This window comes from Apium graveolens, chromosome 9 (assembly GCF_009905375.1).
Source record: "Apium graveolens cultivar Ventura chromosome 9, ASM990537v1, whole genome shotgun sequence".
NCBI lineage: Eukaryota > Viridiplantae > Streptophyta > Magnoliopsida > Apiales > Apiaceae > Apium > Apium graveolens.
The window spans coordinates 259,109,159-259,118,718 of record NC_133655.1 but is presented as its reverse complement, the minus strand read 5'-3'; the positions used below and the strand labels follow the sequence as shown (position 1 = coordinate 259,118,718).

At 34.1% G+C, this 9,560-nt stretch overlaps 1 protein-coding gene across 1 annotated transcript; it reads left to right on the top strand.

The window, feature by feature from the left end:
• The first annotated feature begins 896 nt into the window (after positions 1 to 896).
• Positions 897 to 3,268, top strand: LOC141686202 (protein FAR1-RELATED SEQUENCE 5-like). Its single transcript, XM_074491251.1, has 2 exons — positions 897 to 1,070; positions 1,910 to 3,268. The coding sequence occupies exons 1-2, from the start codon at positions 897 to 899 to the stop codon at positions 3,266 to 3,268; spliced, it is 1,533 nt and encodes a 510-aa protein (XP_074347352.1).
• Positions 3,269 to 9,560: the final 6,292 nt, after the last annotated feature.

The window sequence follows — 9,560 nt, the reverse complement described above, 5'->3', positions numbered from 1 at the left end:
ATAAAATGGTTGTTTATGTTACCCGATAGGAATATAAGTCTGTATATATATAAATAATATATTAAATATTGCGGTGCGGTGCGGTTTGAACCACATTTCAGAAATTTAAAACCACAACCCGCACCGCACCGCGCGGTTTATTAAAAATTCAAACTGCAACCGCATCACGAAAATTAAAAACCGCGTTTTACGGTGTAGTTTGGTGCGGTGCGGGCGGTTTTTGCGGTTTATGCGGTTTTCTGCTCACCCCTAATATATGGGGTTAGAATGATTGAAACTCATACCTGATTCTGTGGCGAACCAAACGATCCCTTAGAGCAACTCCAATAACTTAGCTATTTGGAGTCTTAAAGTCTAATATAAGGAATATGGAGAAAAAAACTACTCCAACAATATCCTAGTGATTCCTTAAATCACTAAAATCCACTAAAATCTTCTTCCAATTCCTTATTTTTAGCCAACCTATCTCATCTTCTAACTTTTATTTTATAATATATATTTGAAAGAAACACGTTCTCTTTCTTCACTTTATGTAATAATGTTACCTTTTAATTATAAAATTTTGTATATGGAATGAATATAGGGTTGTTGGAGTTGGAAATAGCTATTGATATCTTAAGTTACCTAGATCCAATTTTATATTAAATTTAGGAAATGAACTAAAAAGCTGTTGGAGATGCTCTTAGGGATCAATTATCAATGTTATGAATGATGGCATGCCATGGTGTCATTGTTATGACATCATTTACGTTAATATTAATTATTTATGAAAGATAGAAAAAAAAAATCATTTCCTCCCACAATTATTTTCAAATCCACTCGCCGTCTACTCTTCTGTTACTTCAATATTATATAGGTGGAATTTGGAAGTATGTATCATTTTTACCATTATAAAAATGAAGGGAAATAATCAGGAGCCAACGTGGGTTGGGGGGGACAGCCAGCCAGCCCACAGCAATGAAACATTGCGGGGAAAGCAATGTTTCAATGCGGGTCTTGGCTTCCGCAATGAAACTTTGCGGGATGTCGCCATTCCGCAATTTTTCATTGCTGGGCCGCAATGTTTCATTGTTGGTTAGGCTCCCAGTTTTTAATATCCAAACTGCCCCTCTCTTTAGCTTATTCTAATATTTAACTTATTTATATAAGTATAAAAATAATATTAATGTTCAACAGTAATTAATTTTTTAAAATATGTTAACATTAAATATAAGTAGTAGTAATATATTAAAATATTATCAATTTTAATAATAAATTTATCAATTTAATTTTTTCTGTACTTTTTCTTTAAATTATCGTATGAATAATTTTAGTTTAAAAAATAATATTATTAATTTTATACTTTTTAGTGAATTGAGTTATTTTAGTTTAAAAAATTTATCAACAGTCAAACTTTTTTTTTGTGCAAAACTTATTTTTGTGCCAATATTAATAAGAATTTTAAAATTCACAAAATTAAATTTGGCACAAAAAAAATTTTGCTGAAAACATTTCATTTGACTGTTGAAATTGCCGCAATGAAAAATTGCGGCAGTTGAATTGACTGGTCAATAGAGCAGAAGCTTGACCGACACACCGCAATATTTCATTGCGGCAGTTTGAAAGTGGCACAGAAATTCACAAAATTCACAAAATTAAATTTGGCACAGAAATTTTAAAATTCACAGTAATGAAGCATTGCGGCCATCGCAATGAAACATTGCGGGCGTGCATTTAATGCACACAACTACCTTAAAATGTCTGTATTTTTGAAATATTGCTGTTTTACCGCTTCTTAACATTCTGCTCAAATTTATTCTTCTGAAAAAAAAGGTTAGTATTCAATATCCATGGCTTCTTATTTATTTGATTATTCAAGTTCATCTAGTGATCATAACGATTTTAATTATGTTACCCCCCCACAAAAAAGAGGGTTTATCGTAAAATCTTTAATGATGATGAAGTAATAGATGCTGATAGTATTGAAGATAAAGTTAATGATCCGGGGAAGCGAAAAACGCATAGTGATGATGATGTTGGTTTCGGTTGGAAGAATCACGATGTTCACGGTGATTCCGATGATAGTAATGATTCTTTTAATGGCGATGACGATGATAAAATTAATGATGAAAATTTTATTGGAAATATGAATGATGTAGTTCCTTGTGTTGGTATGATGTTTGATTCGTTGGATGAAGCGGAAAGTTTTTATCGAGGTTATGGTCGAAGTATAGGGTTCGAGATAATTATTCGAAGTAGTCATAAGCATTCAAGAAATGGTGGTATATCGTCACGTTTGTATATATGTCGAAAGGGTGGAAGATTGGGCCCAAAACCCTTGGAAGTTGAAGATAGGGCTAAAGGGAAACGACCTCGAGATGTTATTCCTCGAACTTGTTATCGTGCTCATATGTGTGTTGCTCACAAAGTAAGCTCAAACAAATGGGAAGTAACCAAGGTCAACCTAGAGCACAATCATGCTATGGTTACATCGGATAAGGTAAATTTCATGCAAAGATCATGCAACATAGATCCGTTTACCCGATCTTTGATTGAGTTATTCAACAAATCGGTTATCGAGACCCCGAAAGTGATGAATTTACTTAGTGAGACGTGTGGTGGTATTGAAAAAATTGGTTTTTCCGCTCAAGACGTACGAAATGTAATACGTGACATTCGAAGACGGGTTTTTGATTCCGGTGATGCAGAGTGTGGATTGGTTTTGTTACGAGACTTGCAAAAACAAAGTGATGGCAATTTTTTCTACCGAGTGGATGTGGATGAGGAGAATCGGGTTAGGGGTTTGGTGTGGGTTGATCCTCGTTCGCTTAACGCGTACAAGAATTTTGGAGATGTGGTGACTTTCGACTCGACATATCGGACTAATAGGTATGACATGCCTTTTATTCCAATTACGGGAGTGAATCACCACTACCAAAATATTTTGTTTGGATTTGAACTTATAAGGGACGAGAAAGAGACTACTTATAGATGGGTTTTGAAGACTTGGTTGGAAGCGGTCGATAACAAGCCACCTATTACCATTATTACGGATCAAGACATCGCTTTAAGTAATGCCATTTCTGAGGTTATGCCTAACACCAACCATACATATTGTACGTGGCATATTAGTAGCAAGTTTCCCGAGAAACTATCTACTTTGTATACTCAATACTCAGAGTTCAAGACGGATTTTAATGCATGTATCTACAAGTCATTGTCACCAACGGAATTTGAAGGTAGGTGGGAGGACTTGAAAGAGAAATATGATCTTGAAAATCACAATTAGCTAAATGATATGTATGCAATTAGACGGCAATGGGTTTTTACTTTCACGAAACAACATTTTGCCGCCGGTATGACTACCACCTCAAGGAGCGAGTCTATGAATTCATTTTTTGATGAGTATGTGAAAGCGTCGACCGGTTTGAAAGAATTCATTGAGAATTCATAAAAAGCTTTGGACTCACAATATTTACGGGAGGTTCAAGCCGATTTTGACACCAAGATATACACAAAAGAGATGTTTAAGCGATTTCAAAAAGAGCTTCAAAAAAGTCAATCTTTTGTTGTGAAAAGTATGAAAGGTTGTGGAGATTATCTTTCAAAGATGTAATTGGTAGAAAAGTCCACCTTGCCGGAGATTAATAGAAGGAATTTTTTCTTGAAGGTTTCCATCGACGGGAGTTATTCTTGTACATGTAAAAAATTTGAACATTCCGAGATGATTTGTAGACACATGATCCGTTACCTTAACAAGAAACAAAAGACGATGATACCACCAGATCTTGTAACAATGAGGTGGACAATAAACGGAAACAAAGTTGCGGGACCTCTACCGTGTACGCCTCGGATGCTTGGTAATGTTGTAGAATCTCAAACGGCAAGATATAGTGGATTGTGTAAAGCTTTCCAAGGTTTGTCCGTTGTTCGTAGTTGCTCCGTTCCGCAGTACAATTACTTGATGAGCGTGATCAAGAGAGAAAAGGAGTATGTGATTAAGTCTTTTCCGGGAGAAAAGAGAGAGAAAAAAATAAATGAGGACTATGAAAGTGATGAAGAAGATGATCCGTTATTAGATCCCCCAAGGTCACAAACAAAAGGACGTCCAAAAGCGGGTAGATTCAAAAGTGGTATCGAGACGTCAAGTTTAAATAAACAATTTCGAAAGTGCAGTTTTTGTGGGACGAGGGAAGAAGGCCATGATAGAAGAAATTGTCCCTCGAGATTATTAGGAAAAAAAGGAAAAAATTGATTGTAATTTCTTATCATGTACTTTGAAATATTAATGAATTTTAATTAAATATTTTCAATGTTGTTAATGTTAGTACTTGTTGCCATTATTAATAATCCCAAAAAAAGAAGTGACTCCAAAAAAAATTTTGAAAAAAAGTTATTTTTGAAGATTTTTTTTTTCCAAAATTTGGCAGAAAGTTTTCTGTAAAACAGAAAAAGTATTATATAAAAAATAAATCATTTGCAAGTGCAATGACCAATCTGCAAATTTATGCAAAACCCAGATTACCCCCGCAATGAAACAATGCTGCATCCGTAATGAAACATTGCGGAATCCGTAATGAAACATTGCGGCATCCGCAATGAAACATTGCGGGCCTAAACTGGGCTTTGCCGAATTTTGCATATTGGTCACTGCACTTGCAAATGATTTATTTTTTAAATAAAACTTTTTCTGTTTTACAGAAAACTTTCTGCCCAATTTTGGAAAAAAAAAAATCTTCAAAAATAACTTTTTTTTCAAATTTTTTTTTGGAGTCACTTCTTTTTTTGGGATTATTAATAATGGCAACAAGTACTAACATTAACAACATTGAAAATATTTAATTAAAATTCATTAATATTTCAAAGTACATAATAACAAATTCGGCATGACCTCTTTGTTTTTAAGTTAAACTTTACCTGTAAAATAAAAAAACCGGCATGACCTATTTATTTTTAAGTCAACCAAAAACCTGTAAAATTTCAAACCAAACCAAACTAAACTTAAAAATGAATGGTCTTGACATGCCAACTACAAACAAACCAAACCAAACTAAACTTAAAAATGAATGGCCTTGACATGCCAACTATAAAAAAAACAAACCAAACCAAACTAAACTTAAAAATGAATGGCCTTGACATGTCAACTATAAACAAACCAAACCAAACCAAACCAAACTTAAAAAAATGGCCTTGATATGCCAACTACAAACAAATCAACTAAAATAAATACATCTAACCAACCAAAATAAATACAACCAATCTAAATAAAATACAACCGGGCAAAATATGTACAACTAACTAAAGTAACTACAAGTCACTAATCAAATAACAAACTAGTGTCCCGCCTCTCTTTGTCGAATGCCCCACTCAGAAATGTGTCTAGCAACCCCTTTTGATAACTCGTGCGCCATCCGATAGCGAAAAGTCTGTACATCAACTTTAGGGTTCCACACAGCTGATGGCAAGGAGATCCCGTTGAGCATAGCGTCCATGTACTTGGATACATACACACCACAATCATTGCCACCATCTTGCTTGGGTCGAGCATCAAGACCATGAACCCGGGTATATTTCAATGGAAATCGAGATGGATGCAAATAATTGAGCATATATGGGATCAACTTTTCCTGCAAATAACGGGAAATGAACCTAACAAGTCATTATTTAATTATTAATCTATTTAAAACTACTGGTAGGGAATTAAAGAATGATATTTCACGGGAAATGAACCTAACAAGTCATTATTTAATTATTAATCTATTTAAAACTACTGGTAGGGAATTAAAGAATGATATTTCACGGGAAATGAACCTAACAAGTCATTATTTAATTATTAATCTATTTAAAACTACTGGTAGGGAATTAAAGAATGATATTTCACGGGAAATGAACCTAACAAGTCATTATTTAATTATTAATCTATTTAAAACTACTGGTAGGGAATTAAAGAATGATATTTCACGGGAAATGAACCTAACAAGTCATTATTTAATTATTAATCTATTTAAAACTACTGGTAGGGAATTAAAGAATGATATTTCACGGGAAATGAACCTAACAAGTCATTATTTAATTATTAATCTATTTAAAACTACTGGTAGGGAATTAAAGAATGATATAGTTACCATAATGTAATACTGGAAGGGGTAAGCGATGTTCCCTGTTGTGTCTTTGTCGTCCCTAAGAGGATCAATGTTTAGCACTCTCATTTTATTGAGATTAACAACAAACAAGAACCAATGAGAGCTATCACATGTGGGGAAAAATGCAAAGTCACAAAACTGAAGAGGCAAGTTACCCCCCTTGTTAGCATAATCTCTAAAGAACCTCTTCATTGACTTCTTGGCATCACCTTTTAGGGTACTCGGAGAAGCCTACAATTACAAGTCAAAAAATAGGTTAACATTTATACAGCATAATTGATATCTGTTTATAGAAAAGCAGGTTGGAGCATTTCTATTTGTTTAATAGAGTACCTTCAAGTTAGGACAAAACTCAAGTGCCATCGCCATGAAAAAGCTAGGAGCAATGAAATACCGCCTGGGCTTGAAACTTTCAGTTCTGGGAATTTTTTCCCATTTTTCCCAGAGTTTATCCTCTCTAAGTCTCAAGAGCTCACCATAGGCATTGAGAACATCATCCTCCACCCAAAACTCTGGTCGCAAAGTTGTTACTTGGCTATGTGTAAGAGGATAAGTAATGCTCCGCTCACTGTGATCACGCCAAATGTAATCAACCTCTAAACTCCAGAAATACCGATACAACCACCTCACTTTCCGATTTTTTAGTGGCCTTGTCATATCACCACGCCGCTCAGGACCACCTCGTTTCGCCGCATCCTCCGCCAAATCTTCAATTGAGTCCATCTAGAAAATAAACAAAAACACAATTAGCATATTTGGAACTAGTTAATCTAAGGCCATTTACTTTAAAAAAGAGTTAAGAGTTATTACATCAAACATGTCCCGTAGCTCACTAGGAACAGAAGACTCGCCTATGCCCAAATGTACATATGGAGTGACAAGGGAGGAAGAGGCCTCTAAAGATTCTGGAGTAATAGGCATGTGCAATCCATAAATTAAGTACACATTTAACACTTAGTTTAATCCATCTATAACTAGTTGTAGGGAATTAATCCATTTTAATCCCATTTAGTTGACATAGTAGGGAACAAATAATACCTTTAGTGGAATATTCAACACTCGAAGCTAAAAATGTGTAAGTGCATAGGAGGACAATATTTGTCAAAGATTTGTACCTGAGAGGCAATGGATACAGGTGTAGGAGCAGTGGCGGGTGGAACATCACCAGTAGACTGAACCTCAACCTGCAATTACAAGCCAATACATAAACATTATTCAACACAGGAAGCTGTAAATATGTAAGTGCATAGGAGGACAATATTTATAAAATATTTGTACCTGAGGGGGAATAGATACATGTGTAGGAGCATGGGTGGCTGGAATATCACCAGTAGACTGAACCTCCTGTAATTACAGCCGACACAGACATATTAATCGAAGTTCTACGATGCATGAAATGAAAGCTTTTGTTAGAAATTTATACCTCAGGTGGACGTTTAGGGGGGACAAGTACTGCGGTATCCTCCTCAGGACCACCAGTCTCATCCTGCCATTAATGTAAATTAAAGACACACAGGTCATTTACATATTCAATAGACGAAATTAAAAAGATCACAAGTTCGTGAATGATAGTTATTAGTACCTCACGAGGACGCTTCTGAGAGATAGGGGGCGCTGTCTGTTGCGAGCTACTAGGAGCTGTATCATGAATGTCTACCTCACGTGCATCTCCAGCAGGAGGCTGACGCTCAACAAGAGGCTGCTGAATATCTTTCGGTCTGATGAAAGCGGGCCAACTGTATCCAAGACCCTTCCACTCAGTCATTACCCGATCATAATGTGCGAGAAAATCGGGAATGACATCATAGAACCAGCTAGGAGGGCCGCGCATGTGGATCATGTATGTCATCTTCATAGCACTCTCTAACTACAAATAAATAACGATAATCCATTTTACAAGTAGTTGTAGGGAATTAACGATAATTCACGGGAAATTAACCTAAATAAGTCCTTATTTTTATTTTTAATCCATTTTACAAGTAGTTGTAGGGAATTAACGATAATTCACGGGAAAATAACCTAAATAAGTCCTTATTTTCATTTTTAATCCATTTTACAAGTAGTTGTAGGGAATTAACGATAATTCACGGGAAAATATCCTAAATAAGTCCTTATTTTCATTTTTAATCCATTTTACAAGTAGTTGTAGGGAATTAACGATAATTCACGGGAAATAACCTAAATAAGTCCTTATTTTCATTTTTAATCCATTTTACAAGTAGTTGTAGGGAATTAATGATAATTCACGGGAAAATAACCTAAATAAGTCCTTATTTTCATTTTTAATCCATTTTACAAGTAGTTGTAGGGAATTAACGATAATTCACGGTAAAATAACCTAAATAAGTCCTTATTTTCATTTTTAATCCATTTTACAAGTAGTTGTAGGGAATTAACGATAATTCACGGGAAAATAACCTAAATAAGTCCTTATTTTCATTTTTAATCCATTTTACAAGTAGTTGTAGGGAATTAACGATAATTCACGGGAAAATAACCTAAATAAGTCCTTATTTTCATTTTTAATCCATTTTACAAGTAGTTGTAGGGAATTAACGATAATTCACGGGAAAATAACCTAAATAAGTCCTTATTTTCATTTTTAATCCATTTTACAAGTAGTTGTAGGGAATTAACGATAATTCACGGTAAAATAACCTAAATAAGTCCTTGTTTTCATTTTTAATCCATTTTACAAGTAGTTGTAGGGAATTAACGATAATTCACGGTAAAATAACCTAAATAAGTCCTTATTTTCATTTTTAATCCATTTTACAAGTAGTTGTAGGGAATTAACGATAATTCACGGGAAATTAACCTAAATAAGTCCTTATTTTCATTTTTAATCCATTTTACAAGTAGTTGTAGGGAATTAACGATAATTCACGGGAAAATAACCTAAATAAGTCCTTATTTTCATTTTTAATCCATTTTACAAGTAGTTGTAGGGAATTAACGATAATTCACGGGAAAATAACCTAAATAAGTCCTTATTTTCATTTTTAATCCATTTTACAAGTAGTTGTAGGGAATTAACGATAATTCACGGGAAAATAACCTAAATAAGTCCTTATTTTCATTTTTAATCCATTTTACAAGTAGTTGTAGGGAATTAACGATAATTCACGGGAAAATAACCTAAATAAGTCCTTATTTTCATTTTAATCCATTTTACAAGTAGTTGTAGGGAATTAACGATAATTCACGGTAAAATAACCTAAATAGGTCCTTATTTTCATTTTTAATCCATTTTACAAGTAGTTGTAGGGAATTAACGATAATTCACGGGAAAATAACCTAAATAAGTCCTTATTTTCATTTTTAATCCATTTTACAAGTAGTTGTAGGGAATTAACGATAATTCACGGTAAAATAACCTAAATAAGTCCTTATTTTCATTTTTAATCCATTTTACAAGTAGTTGTAGGGAATTAACGA

What these genes read in the sequence shown, in the direction of transcription:
- LOC141686202 (XM_074491251.1), top strand. Translation starts at nt 897, where the DNA reads ATGAAGGGAAATAATCAGGAGCCAACGTGGGTTGGGGGGGACAGCCAG. An exon ending in CTGGGCCGCAATGTTTCATT is followed by an intron (nt 1,071 to 1,909) that starts GTTGGTTAGGCT and finishes CCCACAAAAAAG; the next exon opens with AGGGTTTATCGTAAAATCTT.